We start from the raw sequence: 20,740 nt of genomic DNA, 5'->3' as shown, positions 1-20,740 counted from the left end.
GGGGAGACATATCTGGGTACAGAGCAGAGAGGACACTATATTCGGGAAGGTCATGCTCAGGCAACCCGACTTTGGTCCTGTTTCTCAGAAATATTCAGAACGGGCTTCGGGATAGGAGGGTGATGACAGGTCCTGGCCCCTTAAAGACCCCATTGGGGCCCCCTTCTTTAATCCCCGTGAGTCTCATCTCTGAGAATCCAAACCAGCGTGGAAAGTTCCTTCTCGTGATGAGGATGAAAAGCACTAGGTTTGAGCTCCAGCTAAGTCATGGCTTCCGCGGGGGTGCCCCTCCCCGAGTCCTTCTCTCTGGGCCTCGGTTATCTTATCGCAGGGCTCATCTGAGAGGGAAATGGGACAAAGGACGTGCCAGCCCCCTGCGGCATGAGCAAGGAGCCCTTTCCTTATGTAGGAGCAGGAGCGGCCGTGGGGGCAGAAGGGCAAGAGAGATGTTCACCGCCTCTGGTGAGCTGTCCTCTGGGAACGGCACCCCCACCCTTAAACAACTTCCTCCTGCAACCTCAGCCAGAAGGTTCCCTTTGTCTTCAGACCCTGTTTCCTTCCACCTCCCCCAGATAGCCCAGCCCCTCTGGCCTGGCCCAGAGCAATCCTGAGAAGATCAGGGTGATGTGAGCCCATGAGAAAATGCCCAGCGTGAAGCCACATCCTGGGGGCGGGGGGGGGGGTGTCACTCACTGTAAAACATCACAAACAGGACATTTCCTGGGCACTGTGCATGTGCCAGGCACAATTAAGTACTTTATAGACATTTCGTTAATTTCACCCTTGCCACACCGCCGTGAAGTAGGTGTTATTATCTCCACCTTACAGATGAAGAAACTGAGGTTTCGAGTAGTGATTCACTTGAAGTCAGACCAGCCGGTAAGTGGTCAGGCTGGAATTTGAACCCAGATGAGCTAAGTTTCCAAAGCTGTGAAGTAAGTGCACTTTGTTGTTGTGTCTGCTTCAGGGGCCACATGACCCCGTCCGTGTTCCTTACAAACCCTGCTCTCAAGACAGGGTCTGAACCCTCGTCGTCTGCCGGCAGGAAAGGCTTGTGTGTGTCCTCCCTCCCTGGGACCTGCATTCCAGGGGAGGGGGGAAGCCCCCGGCAGGGGGATGAAATTGAGATGGTGTGATTTCAGGCAGTAGCCGGGTTGGAATGAGCCCCGGGCCGCGCCCCTCCCTCGTGCCACCTCGGCCTTGGCAGAGTGCAGGTTGTTCTGGTTCTGCCCAGCCTGCTATGAGGCGTCCTTCCCAGACTCAGTTTCTCAGGATAGGGGAACCACAGAGGAAGTAGAGACCTCACTCTCTGTCCAACTCGTTTACGAATCTGGCCAGGAACGGGATGGGGAACTTGGTGTCCAGCATCTTAGGAGTGGGGGGGCGTTGGATCTCCGTGAAGCCTCCTGCGTTAACTCCCCACACTGCTTCTCCCCCTCAGGGCTCTGCTTGCACACGCTCATTTGCATACGATGCATACCCAGAACTCCCAAGCTGCAGTCCTTATCATGCCGTTTTGCTCCAACCATAGCTCACCCATGGCAGGGGCCCCGTGTCCCTCTTTCCTTTGGTTCTTTCAAGGGCACTCACCTGCGGCCGGGCTGCATAGTGTGCAGCATGGTCGGGTGTGGGAGTGACAGCCAGTGATGGGAGGTAGGGCGGGGACAGGGAGGAAGCCCCAGGCCCGCCCTGTTCTCCGCTCAGGCCTCCCACTGCACGGTCAGGGCCAGGTCTCTGAAGAGAGAGTCCAGTTCTGTGGGCTGCTTCAGGTCTGATGCCTGAGGGGCCGGGCTCCGGGCCTCAGTCTCAGATACAGGCTCCTCGTCCTTGGGACACACGAGGGACTCCAGCAGGCCCCAGGACTTGGTTCCTGGTCTGTGGGGGAACAGGGGAGGGAAGGAGTGTTCAAAGGGAGGGATACAGGGTGGCCCTCGATCTGGACAGAGGAGAGGAGGGGGAGCTGGCCCTTCAGGTACGATGGTGTCCCTAGTTCCCCTCTGTGTAGCACACAGGGGACAGGTACTCTGTCCGTGTGAACTCCCAGATGCTGGTGGAAGGAATTTGCTTCCTGGGGGTCCCCCATATCCAAGGAGGTCACCCCTTGCAGAGAAAGGCCATCGGGGATATACCTTCCAGCTGGTGCCTCTTTCTGGAGCTGACCTTTAGGCCTGAGGTGTTTGGGACTAGAGAGTGTCACAGGTGGGGAGTCTTTGCCAGAACCTTCTACACACATCCCATAGGAAGAAGGCCAGCCGTCTGGAGTCATCTGAGGAGTGTAGGAGGGAGGCTGGACCTCAGAGATGGCCTGTGCCGTGTATGATGGAGGTTTAGCTTCGGGGGTTACTTGAGGTGCATAGGGTGGGGGCCTAACTTCCGGGGAAGCCTGGGGCGCACAGGACAGTGGGGAGAGTGCCTGGTGAGGCGGCACTCCAGAGGGCCGGAGGACGGAAATGTCTGGCTGCCCGAGGTAGGTGATCTCAGACAGGCTGTGCAGTGCTGGGGCTCCCGGGGTCTCCCTGGGCCCGGAGACCTTGACTTGAGAGTACTGGACGGGCTGGGCCAGACTGCTGGGGCTGCTCAGGTCGAAGACAGGGATCAGCACGTGCTCCTGGATGAACCGCAGAGGCTGGAAGGTCAGGACTCGCTGGACGTTCTGTGCAGGGACGACAACAGTCTACCCGTTAGGGCACGTTCGCAGCTCCCTGAGGGTGCCGCGGATAGTTGGGGTCCTCCAAGGAGAGGCAGAGGGGATGGGGTAGACCACCTGGGGCACTTTTCAAAATGCACGTGCCGCACACACCCCCTTGGCTTTCCAGAGATTTCTCTGAATGCTGGGCCTCTGTGAAGGGACAGGGCTCCCAGTTGAGGCTTTAGTTGAGGGCCACTTCTAAAGTCTAGGCTATCTGAAGGAAAGAGAGTGGGGCTGTGCTTTCTCGAGGAAGGAGGTAACTCACATTGGGGGTTACCTTGGGGGTATGCTCTCGTGGTGGTGGCCCATACTGTTCATCACTCACGAGTCCCCAAGGGCCTGATATAGGGGGGCCGGGTGCAAAAGGATGGGGGAGAAGGGGAGGCAGGGGAGTTCTACAGGAAACGGCTCATCTGGGCTTTGACATTGCGAAATGCCCTCAACTCCTCTGTCCCTCGCATAAAGGAGAGCCGGCTCCTAGAGCCCCAGACCCGTCAGGTCGGGCCTCTGCAGCAGGCCCTGTGGCTTTAACAGACAGCCGGCGCTGGCCGCCATATTGGGGCGTGACTTGGGGGGGCTTACATAGGGCCTAGAAGCCCTGGCTACACTGGCCCGGATTCCAGGGAGGCCCATTTTGACAGGACGTGAGCTCCAGGGCTCCCCAGAGTACCCACCCGCTGTCAGCCCCTTGTAGCTGCCTGCTCTCCTAGGTTACCTGCCTGGACGTGGATGCTTTCAAGTCACGTGGGTTTTCTTTACCAAGCCCACTGTCCCCCCGTCGCCAACCTTTCTCCAATACACCCTGCTGGGCCACGTCTTTGTCGGCTTTAGGTTGGAGAAGAGAAAGGAAGTCTAATTTTCTGCACTAGCTACTCCCTCCCCTTCAGGGAGAGCCAGGGGTCCCTGGGCCCATGCCCCTGCTGCTTTGGGGTCCCCCCTGGACCCCTCCTTCCGGCCCCAGGCGCAACTGCTCACCAGGGAGTTGGGAGGTGGAGGTGGCTTGGTGACATATCTGTAGCTCAGGTAGCAGAGCCCTGCGACGAGGAAGCCCATGGAGAACAGGAAGGCGCCCGAGAAGGAGTATGTCCACGTCCGATCTGGGGGGGCAGGGGCAAAGGGGCCAGAGCAGGAAGACTGAGGCTGGGATCTGGTCTGGGCCGGATCCCATGTGGACGCTGCAGGCTGGGTGCTTTCCCTGCCCTGCCCTCTTGGGCCAGGCTTGGGAAGGTCTCTCCTACTCCCAACGTGTGCAGGGCGGGGTCAAGAGCACAAGAAGGGGGCCACATACTAGATGCCTAAGTATCCAGAATTTATAAATCATTCTGACACTAAGTAAAATATGTTGTATGCTCCCACCCCGACGAATATATTTTTCATAACAACCTGGCTCAATGCAGAGCCTGCTTGGGATTTTCTCTCTCTCTCTCTCTCTCTCCTCCCCCCTCTCTCTCTCAAATAAAAAATAAATTAAAAAAATACATAACAACCTGGAAGGCTAGGTTGAATTTTGGATTCTTAGATTCCTTGGGAGTCCCCGTGCTGAAATGTGGGGGTGCAGGGAGAGCCTGCCACAGGCCCCTGACCCACCCTGGCTCTATCCCTCTCTGGCAGGGGCCTTGTGTACACGGATGTGGACTCCCCAGCCCAACACAGCCAAGCTCATCCATGTGCCCCCCCCCCCCAAACAAATAGCCACAAACAAACAGCCATCCTTTGGGCTAAGGGTCTGCACATCAACAGTGTCTCCTCTTGGGAGGAAGGACGCAAGGAACAGATCCGCTAGACTGGACGCTCAGGGCATTTGTACAGGGAATTTTGGGGTCCCAGGTACTCAGAGTGTGGTCTAGGAGGTCACAGGCTCCGGGGGAGAATCTGTGCATTTGGACCTAAGGACTCTTCACCTTGTGGGGAGGGTCATGGCCAGAGTATGGCCGGAGCAGAGCCTTCTAAAGTGACCTCTGTTGCCTGGGTCTGAGGACAGCCCTACCTCCCTAGCAGGGGGCCGGGGGCAGAGGCAGAGGAGGTTGTGTGGGGGGAGGTGGCAATGGGAGGGGCCTGTCCTCTGTGCCTCCCTACAAAGGTAATGGGCTGGGTGTTTGGGAAGCTCTTGCTCAGGAGGGAGCCCGGCGGCGGGGGGAGGTGGGGGTGGGGGGTGGTGGGGGGGGCACCGCCCTTTCTAAAAGGGAAAGAGAAGGACGACTAAGGGCTTTAATGTAGAGCCTTCTCCCAGTGGTCCCGCATCTTTGAGACTGATGCTGCCAGTTCTTGGCCTGACACACTTCCTGTCACCAGCCCAGGTGGGACCGGTAGGGGGCGTGGTAAGAAAGCAATAGTTGGGGTTTTGCGAAAACTGGTGATTTGTGTTCTCCAGGGGTTTTGACCCTCCAGGCCACCCTCCTTCCATTCCCCCATGTGGTGGGATGCTGATTGCCAGCTGTCAGTGACCTTGACAATTGCTGTGAACCCTGGGAATCTCTGGAGCCTCCATTTCTAGCCCACTTCTCGCCCTTCCCCAGCTCTGACTGTTGACCTCTCTGGGTCAGCTTCCCACCTCAGTGATAACCCTGTCCCCTGTCACACGGTATTCCTCTTGGTGCTCTGGAATGTGGGGTGTTAGAGGTCTGGCTCAGCCACTGACATGCTGAGAATCCTTCTCTCTGCTGCATGACCCTCTCTGGTCTACTATTTATTTTTATTTTTATTAAAAAACTTTTTTTTCACACTCATTTTTGAGAGACAGAGCATGAGTAGGGGAGGGGCAGAGAGAGAGGGAGACACAGAATCTAGAGCCGGCTCCAGGCTCTGAGCTGTCAGCATAGAGCCCAACGCGGGGCTCGAACTGACGGACTGTGAGATCATGACCTGAGCTGAAGTCGGACGCTCAACCGACTGAGCCACCCAGGAGCCCCTCTGGTCTACTATTTATTAAGAATAGGAGCCAGCAATTACTGAACTCTTACTATATGCACGGTGTGGGTGCTCTGCCTATGACATCCTACCAAACATTGAGGGCCAGAGATGCTCCTTTCTTAGGGATAATGAAGCTGAGTCTCAGAAAGCCTAAGTGACTTGGCCAAGGTCACACAGCTGCTCGGTGGAGAACCAGGATTGTCATGTTCAACTACAAAGCTCTCCTCATAGGCACTACACAAGGATGCCTTAGTTTCCCCATCTGTAAAAATTGGATATGGGGTGAAATGACCCCTAGAGTCCTTTCCAGCATCAAGATGCTCACATGTTGCTCTGTGACCCTCCCAGACATCCTGAGAAGTAAAGTGGAAATTCTGGACTCTGGGATAAGACAGACTGCATGATACGGGGTCAAGGGCAGGACATATCACTCTGAAATGGAAATAAGAGACATAAATGTGCAGTAGAGAGGCCTAGCCAAAAACAAAATTGCAAAGTGCTGGTTAGAGCCCAGGCTTCAAGATTAGATGAACTGACCAGCTGTGCAGTTGCTGGTAAGTTGCTTAGCCTCTCTGAGCCAGAGTTCCGCCTCTGTGAAATGGGGATGAGGCTACCCAACCCACAAGATTGTTATAAAGATTAAATGGGATAATGCATGTAAAGCATTTCACATAGTGCTTGGCAATGGAGTGGGTACTTAATAAATGGCGGGAATTGTTGTTAATATACTTAATTTTGAAGGATAAGGTGACTTCTAGATGTCAGGAAGAAATAGCCAATAAGAAGTGTGACTTGTGTAAAAGTATCTACGGTCTTAGAAAAAAAATAAAAGGTATCACATCATGAGCTAGACCGTGTAAGGACAAGCCAATAGAAGGATAAGGGTAGAGGGGGCTGCACATTGGCAGAAAGTGGGGTGGGGCAGGGGTGGGCCAGGAATGCGGGTCATTTGTCTAGTCCATCCAGGGGAAAGAGTCACAAATCATATACATGCTCCCAGCTTGGTGCCTGTACAGTCGGTTTCCTTTTCTAGCTCTGCTCTTGCCAAGTTCTATTCTGGTGTCCCCGTGGCCCTTCCCCAGGAAAGGCTTGCCCCGCGCAAGTGGCCAGTGCTGGCCTTTCGACCAGGCATCTTTTCCCCCGAAAATTAATGCACTGGGACTTGGGTGGAGACAATCAGTCTCTTGTGCATTCTTGGGGCGACTGGTGAGTTGAGTTTCTGAACAACACCGGGGAGGAGAGCTTCCCGAGGATGATTCTACCGAGCTACAGGCATGCCCTACGGCCCAGCCTCTGGCAGCTGCCTCGCCTCCTCATTAGCACAGAAATCACCTACTGACATCATGAATCTGAACCTGATGACTAAGGAGGAGACTCTTCTTCCAAATCCATCCGACCCACTCCTATCACTTTCATCTTCTCAACTTGCACCATCTCCCTGAGCCAATGACTCAAAACGATTTCTATAGTAGCGTGGTGATGAGAACATGGTCTCCTGAATTCAGCCTTGTTCTATCCCTCACCGCCTGTGTGCCCTTGTGCAGGTTACTTAACCACTCTGAACTTTAGTGTCTTCAGTAAGACAGGGTGATAATCGTAACTGTCTCAGAGGTAGCTCATGAGGATTGTGGTTAGGGGTTCCTGGTCCCTGGCTAGCACTGCAGAATAGCTAGTTCTTGGGGCGCCTGGGTGGCTCCGTCGGTTGAGCGGCCGACTTCAGCTCAGGTCATGATCTCACGGTTGGTGGGTTCGAGCCCCGCATCGGGCTCTGTGCTGACAGCTCAGAGCCTGGAGCCTGCTTCGGATTCTGTGTCTCCTTCTCTCTGCCCCTTCCTCACTTGTGCTCTGTCTCTCTCTGTCTTTCAAAAAAAAAAAATTAAAAAAGAAAAGAAATGCTAGTTCTTATCACTGTTACTGTTCTTTGACTTTGGAAGATACTGAGGGAACTTTTAATCATCTCTGCTTTCCCTTCTGCAGATTATTTCCCAGTATATCTCACCTGGGTTAATATTAAGGTGGATTTGCCAGGGTGTATACAAAGCTGGTCAGAGAGAGGATATCCAGCAGGTTGGAGGGTAGGGATTAAACACCGTTTAATAACAGCCCATCAGCTAACTCAATGATGGATAAACAAACACTGACTTTGGCAATACGCTAATAATCCTTCTGTAGTTTTTGGTGTGCCACCAGACCTCACCTTGGTTAGAGGGAAGAAAGCACAGAGTCAAGATTCGAATTCAGGAGTCCCACCTCCCTCTGGCTCCAGTTGAACTTACCTGGCAAGGTCTTCACTCGGCACGTGTAGGGCTCGCTCTTTCTGACCAAGGCTGGAACAAAAATCCTGACGGTTCCAAGGAACTCTGTGTCGGGGGTCAGGCCAATGAACTCGTATTCCCTCTGCTTGCCTCCAAGGTGCTGAATTTGATAGAGAACTCAGAGTGACTCCTTTTACACACTAGTCTCCGTATGGGGCCCAAGCAAGCCTGTGCACCCCTCTGCCTGGGTTACTGCACTCACTATGGTCCACCAGCTACCCACACCAAAAGCTGGTGGTTGGTCTGCAATGCTCCATTCCTATTCCCCTACCCTCTGCTTTATCTGCAAACCCAATCGGTCACCGAGCAACACGTGCTTTCACTAGAACAGGATCTGGCCCATGAAGCACTCTCTTTAGGCTAGTTGCTGTTACCATCACCACCTCCACCAACATCACCATTATCTCCCCTTCTCCTAGTTTTTCTCCTCCTCCCCTTCCTCCTTCTTTGTCAAGTATCAAAAACCCTTGAATATCCGTCCCTCTCTTGCCTTCCTCATTGCTTCTGCCTTAATTGGGCCTCAAAAGCTAAGAATTTTCTTCTTCGTTCTTTGCCTTCCAGCTACACCTTCCCCTTTGCAGGCATGTGGAGGCCAGGGTTTAGGGTTATTTTTATTTTTATTTTTGGAGGGGCGTGTAAGTGTGTGAAGGAGTATACAAACGGATTTTACAACTCACTGTTTTGTGCAACTCATACGGTTGAAATTGCACACGTTAAATATCGTGTGATACAAGTCCAGCAAGTTGCCAAGGCCCAAGATTCCTCCTTCCCCAGATTTTTTTACTGCCTCCGGCCTGCTTCAGGCCCCACTGTTTCCAGCCCCTACCGTTGCAATAGCCCATAACTTTCTACCCTGACCTCTCATTCACTTTTTTTTAAATCTTTTTTTTTTTTTTAACGTTTATTTATTTTTGAGACAGAGAGAGACACAGCATGAACGGGGGAGGGTCAGAGAGAGAGGGAGACACAGAATCCGAAGCAGGCTCCAGGCTCTGAGCTGTCAGCACCGAGCCCGACGCGGGCTGTACTCACAGACCGGGAGATCATGACCTGAGCCGAAGTCGGACGCTTAACCGACTGAGCCACCCAGGCGCCCCATCTCATTCACTTTCATATTCGATCTCTCTTCTTTTTGCCCCCAGTAATTTATAGCTTCTTTGGACTGACCCTCCCTAAAGCATCAACTGTAAACTCTGGCCAAAATAAAAACCACCTGTAGGCATTAGAGAGTAAGCAAAAGCAGGCAGATACTGGAGAAAGCAGAAAGGGAAAGGCATTAGGTGGATTTCTCATTTTTTAAAATGTCTTTTAGCTTGCGGTGTGGTTTAAACCTAAATAGGAACCTTGTAATCTTACTGGTTTGAATAATAATAGGAGAGAGTTCTGGGCAGTCAGTACAGCTAACAGTGAGGGGAGAGACCGCAGAGAGGACTGGTCCATAGAGAGGCAGGAGGCCCAAGTTCTGAGTGTAAACCTGGCCCAAGTCCCCGGCTGGCCCCTAAAGTGAGTAGGATAAACGCCACGCAGTCCAGGTAAAGGTCAAAGAATGGGACTGCCATTTTGGAGTTTGAAGCCCAGCCAAGTTACCTGCCTGCTAAAATAAAACAGAACAAGTCAATTACTCTTTGGAAGAAAAGAACAGAATCCAGAGCCCCCCCCCCCCCCCCCCCCAGTATACCATTCACAACATCCAGGATACATTCTAAAATTGTTAGACAGGCAGAGTAAGAGAAAACGTGATCCATACTCAGGAGAAAAGACAATCAGGGGTGACCTCCTCCAAGATGACTCAAATGTGGCATTAACAGGCAATGATTTTCAAGCAGCTAGTAGAAATACGCTCAAGGAAGTGAAAGAAAATGTGCTAAAACTGAGTGACTAGGAAGTCTCACCAGAATAGGAACTATGAAAATTGGAAACTTTAGAACTGAAAAATACAATATTTGAAATAAGAATCGCACTTGAGTGTTCTTAATAGCAGATGGGAGGTGACAAAAGAGAGAACTCAAAAACAGATCAACAGGATAAGGAGAATTAGCGTGATGGTCACACAACTTTTTGCATGTATTAAAAGCCATTGAGTTGTTACACTTTAAAAGGAATGATTTTATGGTATGTGAATTATATCTCAAGGAAAAGGGCCAGGATGGTCAGAATGCTGTCTTCAAGAGATGTATTTTAAATATGAGACAGTGAAATTGACAATAAATGGAGGTAAAAGGATATACGAGGGAGATTAAGTATAAGAAAGCTGGAGAGGCTCTATGAGTAACAGGTGAAGAAGACTTCAATACAAAGGATAATACTGGGGAGAAAAGGACATTTCATAATGATAAAAGGGTCAGTTTAGGCCCCGATGAGGCCATAACGATCAGAACTGTGTATGTGTTTGATAACGGAGTTTCATGCACACAATGCCTGGCCAGATTGCACAGAGTTAAAGGGAAAATAGACAAATCCAGTCTTAGGTGGAGGTTTTATTTTTTTGTTTATTAAAAAAAATATTTTTGGAGCTCCTGGGTGGCTCAGTCGGTTAAGTGGCCGACTTCGGCTCAGGTCATGATCTCGCGGTCCGTGAGTTCGAGCCCCACGTCGGGCTCTGTGCTGACGGCTCGGAGCCTGGATCCTGTTTCAGATTCTGTGTCTCCCTCTCTCTGACCCTCCCCTGTTCATGCTCTGTCTCTCTTTGTCTCAAAAAGTAAATAAACATTAAAAAAAAATTAAAAAAAATATTTTTAAAATCTTTATTTATTTTTGACAGAGAGAGAGAGAGAGAGAGAGACAGACAGAGCATGAGCAGGGGAGGAACAGAGAGGGAGGGAGACACAGAATCCAAAACAGGCCCTAGGCTCTGAACTGTCAGCACAGAGCCCGACGCAGGGCTCGAACTTACAAACCACGAAAGCCTGACCTGAGCCAAAGTTGGATGCTTAACTCACTGAGCCACCCAGGCACCCCTGGTGGAGATTTGAATACTCTCAGCAATTAAAAGAACAGTAGACCTTCCCCAATCAGGAAAGACATACAGCATGTAACACTATCAGCCGCCTTTATCTGATATATTTATAGAGCGCTCTATCAAGCAATGGTAAGATACACATTCTTTTCAAGCACACATGGATCACTCACCCAGATGGGCCATATGCTGAGCCAGAAAACAAGTTTCCATACGTTTAAAAGGACCGCAAACACACAGAGTATGTTCTCTGGCCACAAACTGAATTAGGTTGTAAGTAAGATATTCAGTAAAAACCCAAATATCTCCCCACAAGGAGTGTGAGAAGGACTCTTCCTGCTCAGTAATCTCTAACTGCTCCCCTGACTGTGGAAATAAATAGAACTTCTCTGTCCACCACCCAGGTTTACCTCCCGTGGCTCGTCTACCTCAGTGGTTGTCCCACTTTAGGGTGGGGAAGAAGCCCTTGGGTTGTTCACTGAAAATTCAGATCCCAGACAGGCAAGTACAGAATTTCAGTGAGTAGATTGGAAGGAGGCTGCATTTTAAATAAATACTGCAGGAGAGTCTGATGCCATCGATTGGGGGCCACGTTTTGAGAAACAGCCCCCGCGCTCCCAGCCAAACCGGGCAATTTGGTGCTTGTCGGTAGGGCTTTAAGTTTTCTTGCTTCTGTCTCCGGTCATGGTGGGGCAGCCTAGGCCAGTGAAGGGAAAATGTGGCTCTGAATGGAGCTGGATAGGAATCTTGACTATGCTATTATTTGCTGAACAATCTTGAGCGAGTGCCTGAACCTCTCTGAGCCTCTGTTTTCTCGTTCAGAAAATGGAGATAATAGCACCTACCTCCTAAGGTTATGGTAAAGACTAAGGGATATCAGAAGCATGTATTCCTTGGCACATCTCAGAAATTGGCATTGGCACCAGAAAGTTCTGGGAGTTTTTCCAGAACTCTTTGAGCTGCCATTTCCCCCCTCCCTCCCCCACCCCTGCTCTACCACACACGATACCCTTATTTTCCTCTTTCTAGAACTATCTGAATTCTTATTTTTGCTTCTTCTTCATCTACTAGGTTATAAACATCTTGGGTGCAACAATAGTCATTCAATGGAATCATGGACTCGTGGCACCTGCTGGGAGAAAATACCACGTGTTTCCTGGATATAAAAGAAATACCTTGTATATGATTTGACCCTTTATACCCTTGCTTTCTACCTTTCCTTGTCAGTGATCTTAAGATACTGCCTGTATCCAGTTACTGAAAATAGAGGAGAACCAGCAAAAAGAACTGCAGCAGTGGAAATAGAGTCCAGCATTTTCTAAAGCGGACACGTGAAGATGTTAATAGAGGTTGCTCTCCAGGATGTTATAAGGCATTAGGCAAAAGATAAAGTTAAAAAAAAAATCATGCAAAGTAAAAAGAGCTTCTCTGGTCAAGAAATTTGAGAGAAGTTGTATTCAATGAATCAAAACTGAAGACTTGGCTTTGCAGGACTTGTCAGAGACTTTAGTGCTATTGTGTATGTGGTCTACAAGAAGGAGGGCTGTGTTTCAGAGAATGCTAAAAAATACGTATATATAGAAAACACATCTCCTTTCTACTTAAAGCGATGCAGATCTAATTGAGAGGGAAATGAGTTTCCAAGGCAGGGAAGGACCAGGGAGACATATACACTTACCATCTGGTAGGTGTGGTTGACCTGGAGCTCTAAGTGGTAGGACAGGTCAGGGAAGACGTCCTCCAGGGTTAGCCGGTGGCCATCCCCTGTGTGGATAGGTGTGGTGGTGGGATGGACAATCATCTGGATGGATCTCACCTTGGGGATACAGGTCACATTGGGTGGTTTGATGGTAGCTAGAAGGGGGAGAAGGAAACGCAACAAAGAAAGGGCTAGAACCAGCCAGTAGTGTCTGAGACTGCCCCGGACCCTGGGATGGGACTGACTGCTTCCCTTCTCCTCCCACCCCAACCCCAGCTATGCTCTGAAAGCATCAGCTACACAAACTCATGAGAAGACAAAAGTTTTGCAAGCAACTGGTGTTTGGGGTTGAGGTTGGCAAAAGGGTGCCCAGGGGTGAGTGGGAAGAACCCAGGGAGAGGGGCAGTGGCCCCCTAGATTCACCATGACCTTACCCCTGCCTTCTCAATCCCCACCCTCGAGTCTGACCAGAGCACCCTTCCCCAAGTCTATCGGCTATGACAGCTTTGGGGACTGATGGCTCAACTACATAACCTAAATAATGTTTGGGGGGCCTCAAATTATTGATTCGGCCTCAAAGGCCAGACCTAAGACTTCAATCTCGTTCAAGACAAAATTTTCCCAATAACCAAATAACCCTTAGGGGTTTACAGACCTCTTTAAGAATTTGATGAACGCTATGGAACTTCTCTTCCCCAAAATGTACCTACAGATACGAATATTTTCCCGCTCGATTTTAGGGATTCATGAACCCTACTCCTCCTGAAGCTAACTTATAAAAATCCTCAAGGGTCCATTGACCCACCAAGATCAAAAACATCTGAACTAGAAGAATGTGAACTTCAGTTTTGTTTATAAAAAACTGAGTTAAAAATCCTCAAAAAGGGAAGGAGGGAAGTAAATGAAGACTACCTCCATCGAATAGATCATTTTGCAGCCATGAGATGTCCACGTCGTGGAAAAATGCTTAACAACACGGGCAAACGTTCCTGATAGCATTCTATGAAAAACACCTGCCAACCAGGTTACGAAAGAGTAGAAAAGGGTCCCTAGCAACTATGTTTATGTTTAAGTGTTCAGATTCTTTTGGGCTACTTTCATTTTTGTTTGTGGATTTCTATATTTTCCAGATTTTCTGCAGTAAATACGTATTAATTGGACAAGCCGAGAAAAAATAACTTGTTTAATTTTACTTTTTAATTTTCTTGGACAGCCACACGGCTGTTAAGTCAGTAAGTGAACATCACCACCTGCTTAACTTGTGTGGGGAGTTTGGCAACTCCTACTCCATTCATTCATTCATTCATTCATCAGTTATGTATTAATTCCCACGTGCCAGGCCCTATGCGAAGAGAATACAGGGGATTCCACGCCTCCACATGGAGTCCGTGTTTCACTGGGGAAGGCAGATGCTATACACGTAAGCAAATGGTGACATGAGCTGTCGAGACAATGAACAGTTGACTGTGGCAGAGAATGACAGGTGGCGATGTAGTGAAATGAGGTCACTGGGGCCGTGAGCGGGGACGCCCACTTAGGAGGTGATATTGAGGCAGAGACCAAGACCGAGGACCGGAAAAGAGTCCAGGCCAGAGTAGGGCGCTGAGTTAGGAGGCCTTGGGTGTAGTCAAGAGGCGAGGTGAAGGCGACTGACCTCGGGAGGTCGGGATGGAGCTGGAGGAAGATGAACAGTGCACATGGGATGCTCTGTAGTTGCGGCTACCTTCCCTAAAAGCCACGTCTCTAACGGCCCCCCAGAGCCCTCCTGGGCCGTCCCCCTCCCCTTCCCTGCAGTGAGGGGCGCCCACTCACTGTGATACAGGGAGCTGAACCGGTCGGTCATCTTGGTGGCCGACGGGCCTCCGGCGCTGATCGCAGTTACGCGGGCATAGTAGTGCTCCGTGGGGTTGCCCGTCTCCAAGGTCAGGTTGCAGGATTTCCGGGTGATCCGTTGGCAGCCCTCCTTTGCCAGCCACTCTCTCTCTCCGTACCTGGAGGCGAGGGAGGGACCGGAGCACACGTTCAATGAGCGGGCCTGGCACTGGGCCCGTGGTTTATTAATAATGATAACGATATCTAGTATTTACTTCGTGTATTCTGTGTCCCAGGCCCCTTATGCGGATGATCTGTGAGTCCTCACGGTGATCCCGTGAGGTTCACGTATCATTCTCCCGCCTTTTCGAATAAGGAAGCTGAGGCTTAAAGAGGCAATATCTGGGCAGGTGTTTGGAGCTCACGCCTGGGGAGCCGGGATTTGAACTCAGCCAGCCTGAGTTCATATTCTGCGCTCGTCGTCACCAAAAGCCTTTGAGGAAGGCACTGTTATCCCCGTTTGACAGATGAGGGATCTGAGGGGCAGAGAGGGGAAGTGGCTTGCCATGGGATAAAGTGGCAGGACCAGCAACGGAACCCGGGTTTGCAGACCCCTGAGCCCACGTCAACCTCCTCCCCTGCATGGGAAGGGAGACGGGCAGGAATGAGGGCACGGCCTCGAGGGGGTGGGCATGACTTTCTGTTGAGCTAGTCTCACTGATGAGAATAAAACCACTATTGGTAGCTTATTATTTTCCAGGCACGAGTGTTCGTGGGTCTATCTTAATTAATCTACCTAACAATCCAATGATGAAGGTCCTCTCGCTTTACGGATGGGGACACAGGCTTGGTGCCCATCGCCCAAGGTTATAAAGGCGAGAGCCGGCCAGTCTGACCCCGGAGCCTGGAATTTTAACCATCACCATATCCTCCCTTTGCAAAAGAAACCACAAAGCAGCAAAGCTCTATCTGGCAGGCGGTGGTGCAGGCTGTATAACACCGGGTGGGGGTGTGGGGACATACCGAACAGGGGGATTTTCTCGGAAGGGTCGGTTTCAGAGCAGAATCAAAAGAGGTCATGTGGAGAGGGAAGCCTACTTTTTATACTCAACACTGTAGACCGTGTCTGGGGCGCTCTCCGGCCTGCTGTCCCACGTCAGGATGTTTTCGAAGTTGCTGGACTGGAATTTTACGTGTTGAAGAAGATCCGAGGTGTCCTCAGCCACGTGAGCTGCAGGAAGCGGGGAAGCAGCGTGAGGAGATGGGCACGAGGACCCTGCCTCCAGCCTCCCAACAAGCCGTCCGATGAGGGGTCCTACTCACCAGAGACTCTGCAACGGACCATCACCGCTCTCCTTCACTTCTTTTTCTATTCTTTACTGAGCTACTTTTATTGTTGTTATTATTATTTATGATTATATTCAGTATTCATTATATATTATTATATTTACTATTTTCATTCTTCACATCCCATAAAATTCGCCGTTTTATTTTATTAAAAATTTTTTTTTAATGTTTATTTATTTTCGAGACAATGCGAGAGACAGAGTGCAAGCCCCGGAGGGGCAGACAGAGGGAGACACAGAATCCGAAGCAGGCTCCAGGCTCCGAGCCGTCAGCCCAGAGCCCGATGAGGAGGGGCTCGATCTCACGAACTGTGACATCATGACCTGAGCCGAAATCAAGAGTCAGTCGCTTAACTGCCTGAGCCACCCAGGCGCCCCTCAGACAGGTTTCTTTGCTCAGGGTCACAGTTAGTATATGACAGAGCCTGCAGGACTCATCAGAGTGCTAGACTGGTCATGGGGGGATACAGGAGGGCAAGGAGGGGACAGCAAAGGGCCAGAGCCCCAAGAAGAGGACCAGGGAGGGACCACTGCCCCTGAAGCAATTTTTACTATAAATGAGAGCCTTCATTTCCAAAGCTCTTCTCTCAGCCCTCCACGCTTGGTCTGTGGAAAGGAAGAGGGGCGCAGGAAAATGGCAGCCGGAACTGACAGCTGGCTCTGAGCGTGCTCAGAAGGGCCTGGTTGGCTGGGGTGGGAAATAAACAGGTGCGGACCCACTTGCGCCAAGGCCTTGGGGCCTTGTGTACATATGTGTCTTTGATGTGTGTGTGCCTCCACCCACCCTGGACGTGACCATGACCACAACAGGCCCAAGGAGTGGGTTGTTATTTAGTCCCCACTCTGAGTCTACATACGATATTTCTGCAAGAGGGGTCCATGGGCTTAGGAGGCACCTGAGAGGGTGGGAAAGAGGGTTAGGACAAACCTGACCCTGCTGTGCATCCACTGGCAAGGTCTAAGGACGCATTCCTCTTTGGACCTGGGTTGGTCAGTCCCAGCAGCTATAGAGATCTTTGTGTTCCAGTTTTCTTGGAGCTCTCAGAACAAGGCCTAGGGGTCTGGGGGTGCAGGGGGGTGTCTTACTGCTTCTAGCCAATGTGGTGGCTATGCTATTGGGCCCCAAGGTGTGGCTGACATCTTGTTTGGATCTGAGTCTGGGCAGAATTGGGGTCTGTTCTGGAGGGAGTGAGCGATCCTGGATTCAGGGCTGGGTCTTAAGTTGAGGGAGGGAGTCCAATTTGAAGTCAGAACTGAATGGTGGCTTCTGGTGGGGTGGTAAAGGTAGGGCAAGGTGGTAAAGGAGAGAGCGAGGGTGGATATGAGAGAAGGTCAGGGTCTGTCTGGGGTGTCTAAGCCACCCCTCGTTAGGGGCTACAGTGGAAAGGTTGCTGGCTGGGGTCAGTATGCTGGTGGGCTAGCTGGGTTGGGGGGAGCCTGGTGGCTGAGGCTGAGACTTGCTTGGGAGGTGAGGGGCCCAGGCTGGGAGGAGGTTGGCACCGTTTTTCAGGAGGGAACTGAAGTTGGCTTCCAGAAATGAGGTGGATGGACCTTGGCTGCATTCTTCTTTTAGGGGGGATTGAGGGCTAACAGGATCTCTCCTCTCCTCCTACCTCACTCATTTCTTTTTCTCCTCAACTCCATCATGCGTTCCCCAACCTGTGTTGTGTCTGCACTTCCTGGGTGAAAGTCTACATTGTGAAATCCTGGACACCCATGTGTTGTCTAGAAACTGACAGACCGGTAGCCTCTGGAAAAGGAAGTTCCCACGTTTGCTTGGAAAAACAATTTTATGTCAACAAGTCAGAAGCTAAGGAAAAATGAACAAACAAAAGCAATTCAAAATATTCTGGAATCAGCCTCAGAATGCTAGGGCAGAGGAGACCTGGGTCCCAGAGAACCTTCTTGGCTCTGAACAACTCCTAAGACTGTTTCCCTTCGGTCCCCATCTGAAAGGGTCAGGAGCTTGTAAGACTTCCAATCAGAGTGGAGTCTTCGGGGGAGGCGACAAGTCTTCCTCACTCATCAAGGGCGCAGCGTGTTGGGAATACCCATCTTGATGCCGGAGTTGGACAGACTGGGGGGGCCCAGGCGGCAGCCGGAAGCACTGTGGATCCCATCGGCTTACGCAGGGGACAGGGACAGCAGCAGAGGGGGCTGGGAAGCCCCCGGCTCTTTATGGGCTTTATCCTGCACTTGAGCCAGAAAGGACCCTGCAGGGACCCTCCCTCCCGCTCTTCAGTCAGCACTATGCATTCACTTCCTGGGAAAGTTCCCTGAATTGTACTACCCCTCTCCTGGAGCAGAGACACAATCTGGGATCTCACACATCTGTTTGAAATTTCTCTATAGCGATAAATCAAGAAACCGATTTTATTGGGTTTGGAAACCATGCCTTCTAGTTCTGTTTTCAAAGGGTGTTTTAAGACCCGTTAACGCGGCAGGCCTGGCTGTTGTGGGACAAAGCGCTCTCTGGGATCTAGAGTGAGGGGCCGGAAGAGCCCCCCAGCCCCAGAGGTGAGGAGGGAAACAATGGCCGCACTCGAGTTTTGTCCCTCTGTTGTTCTCCCACCTCCCCTTGTTGGGCCAGTGAAAGCCAGAAGCAGAGGAAGGGACCATACAGCTATCAGAATGATTCGAGTGGTCCAAGGAGGTCTGCCTCCCTCGGGCCAATTCTCTAACCACTGAGGTGAGGGGATCTGGCACCCCCAGTTCAGACAGCTGGCTACATCCCTGAGTTTAGAGGTTAGTTGAGTCTCCAGAAGAACCCAGGGTCTGAGGGGCCCTCGCATCCTCTCCCCAGTACCCTGAGGTTTCCCCCAGTTCTCCAGGGAAACATATCATCCAGTTCAGCCCTAGTGGAGAGGAAACAGAAACTGGCTGGGATGGGGGAAAAGACCCTAATCAACCCTCCCGGGTGTCGGGGGAGGTGGGGGGGGGGGGAATCTGACCACAGGGTGATGGGCACTCACCGGCCAGGGATCCCGCGGCCAGGATGGTCAGTAGCGTCCTCATGGGGCTGGGCTCAGGGCCCTCTTTTGGCCTCCGCTCTGGGCAGAGCACGGTTGGAAGACTGAGAGGCTTTGCCGCCTTGGCATCAGGCTCCACCCAGGTGCAGGGGTGGGGAAAGATGGGAGGGTGGGGCCAGAGCAGGGGGAACGAGGTGCAAAGGTGTCTGGTCTGTAAGCTTCAGAATTCCAGGTCCTGGGCGGGATCCGAGGGAGTTCCTTTCCTAGTTGCAGAGAACAGTAATAGCGACAGGCCAGCTTGTTTATCTGGTCTGGTGGCTGATTCAACCCAGGCTGTTCAGTGCTTTATCAGGAAGCTAAGAGACAAAAAAAAAAAAAGGCAAAAATAATCCATGACACGCAGCCCCATCGGACAGCAATTTGGCACTGTGTCTCAAAAACCTGCAACATGCGGGTAACTTTTGCCCCAGAAATTTCCTTCTCAGGGATTTATCCTGAGGACAATCACTGGAGCAGACAAGGAAGGGAACAGGAAATATGTTCCAGAATGTTCCTGGTGGCAAAGGAAAAGCTGTGACTCCTTGGCTTTGTTCTGGAGACAGAGGAAACCATTTTCTCCTTGTTGCTGGGTCTCGGGGAGGCTGGAGGGACCTGGACGCTGTTCAGGGTGGACCTGATCAGAGATCTGTGCTCCTGGGAAGAGTTTGGCTCTCCCCGGCCACACAGCAGCAGGCCGAGGCCCAGAGCAGGAGAGCTGGCTCCTAAGGCAGCCAGTGGAAGCATCCAGAAGCCTATGGCTTTTGGATGTCGTAGGCTGTGATACCCAGCAATCTGTATTTAAGTTTTTCTTAAAAACAATTGTTAGAATTGTTTCCTTTCTATCAGCTTTGAGTCTTTGGTAAAGTTGGTTTGCCAAAACAGCCAAATCTCAGCAATACAAGAATGTGGGACTATCTAGACTTCATTTCTAATAGGAAATAGTAAAAAAGAAAGAAAGAAAGAGGAAGAGCCTCCATATGCTCCACAGGAGAGGGTTTTCTAAATGAATAATGATATGTCTGAAAACGCAAGCTGAGCACAACCTCGCATGTGAATGGTGCTGGAGAAAATGTTTGGTGGCCGAAGACTCCCCATATTTTGTCAAATGAGAGCGAGCATGGCCTATACTATGTACGACACAAGCCTGGTTAAAACAAATACACACAGAGAGGGGGAGAAAGTCTTAAATGATATGATTGTAATATGGAAATATTCATGGAATTGTCTCTGGGTGGGAGTAGAATTACAGGTGATTCTTATTCTCTTTCCTTTGCTTATCTGCACTTCCTAAAGTGCTTATAGGCAAGAATTTTTTTTTTTTTTATATTAAGGAAAAGCAAGGCTACTGAGCAAAACAAAAATACATTAAAGAAATGCGTTGAGCTAGGCTGTACCCACCTCCTGCAATTCCCTTTCCTCTCTCTTAGCCAGACTCCCTCTTCTTCAAAGCCAGCTGGGATGGTTTCCTCTCCTGCAAGATGCTCTTGACAAGTTTAGCCCCCAGCAGGTTCACTTTAAAAAAAAAATTATTTATTTATTTGGAGAGAGAGAGAGAGAGAGAGAGGAGCAGATTGAGAGAGAGAGAGAGAGAGAGAGAGAGAGAGAGAATCCCAAGCAGGCTGTCAGTGCAGAGCCCGACATGGGGCTCGAACCCATAAACTGTGATATTATGACCAGAACCGAAGTCATGAGTCAGATGCTTAACCGACTGAGCCACCCAGGCACCCCAACCACAGGCTCAATTTAAAGGTCCCTTTAGGGCTCTGATTCTGCACATTGGCATTGTCCAGTGTTATTCTTCAGGTGTGCTCCTGTTTAAGACTGGAAAGGACAAGGGGCACCTGGGTGGCTCAGTTGGTCAAACGTCAGACTTTGGTCACGATCTCATGGTTCATGGGCTTGAGTCCCACGTCGGGCTCTGTGCTGACAGCTCAGAGCCTGGAGCCTGCTTTGGATTCTGTGTCTCCCTCTCTCCCTGCCCCTCCCCTGCTCATGCTCTCTCTCT

At 50.8% G+C, this 20,740-nt stretch overlaps 1 protein-coding gene across 1 annotated transcript; it reads right to left on the bottom strand.

Moving 5' to 3' along the window:
* Positions 1-716: 716 nt before the first annotated feature.
* Positions 717-19,003, bottom strand: IL22RA1 (interleukin 22 receptor subunit alpha 1). The gene is given in 8 exon segments (XM_019461798.2): positions 717-1,861; positions 1,864-2,653; positions 3,665-3,786; positions 7,876-8,014; positions 12,549-12,724; positions 14,382-14,560; positions 15,480-15,612; positions 18,700-19,003. Coding segments are annotated over 8 exon segments (1,743 nt in total). The 5' UTR covers positions 18,743-19,003; the 3' UTR covers positions 717-1,700.
* Positions 19,004-20,740: the final 1,737 nt, after the last annotated feature.

The sequence above is a fragment of the Panthera pardus genome, unplaced genomic scaffold (assembly GCF_024362965.1).
Source record: "Panthera pardus isolate Hobbes unplaced genomic scaffold, ASM2436296v1 HiC_scaffold_11, whole genome shotgun sequence".
NCBI lineage: Eukaryota > Metazoa > Chordata > Mammalia > Carnivora > Felidae > Panthera > Panthera pardus.
This window is presented reverse-complemented; position numbering and strand designations above follow the sequence as displayed.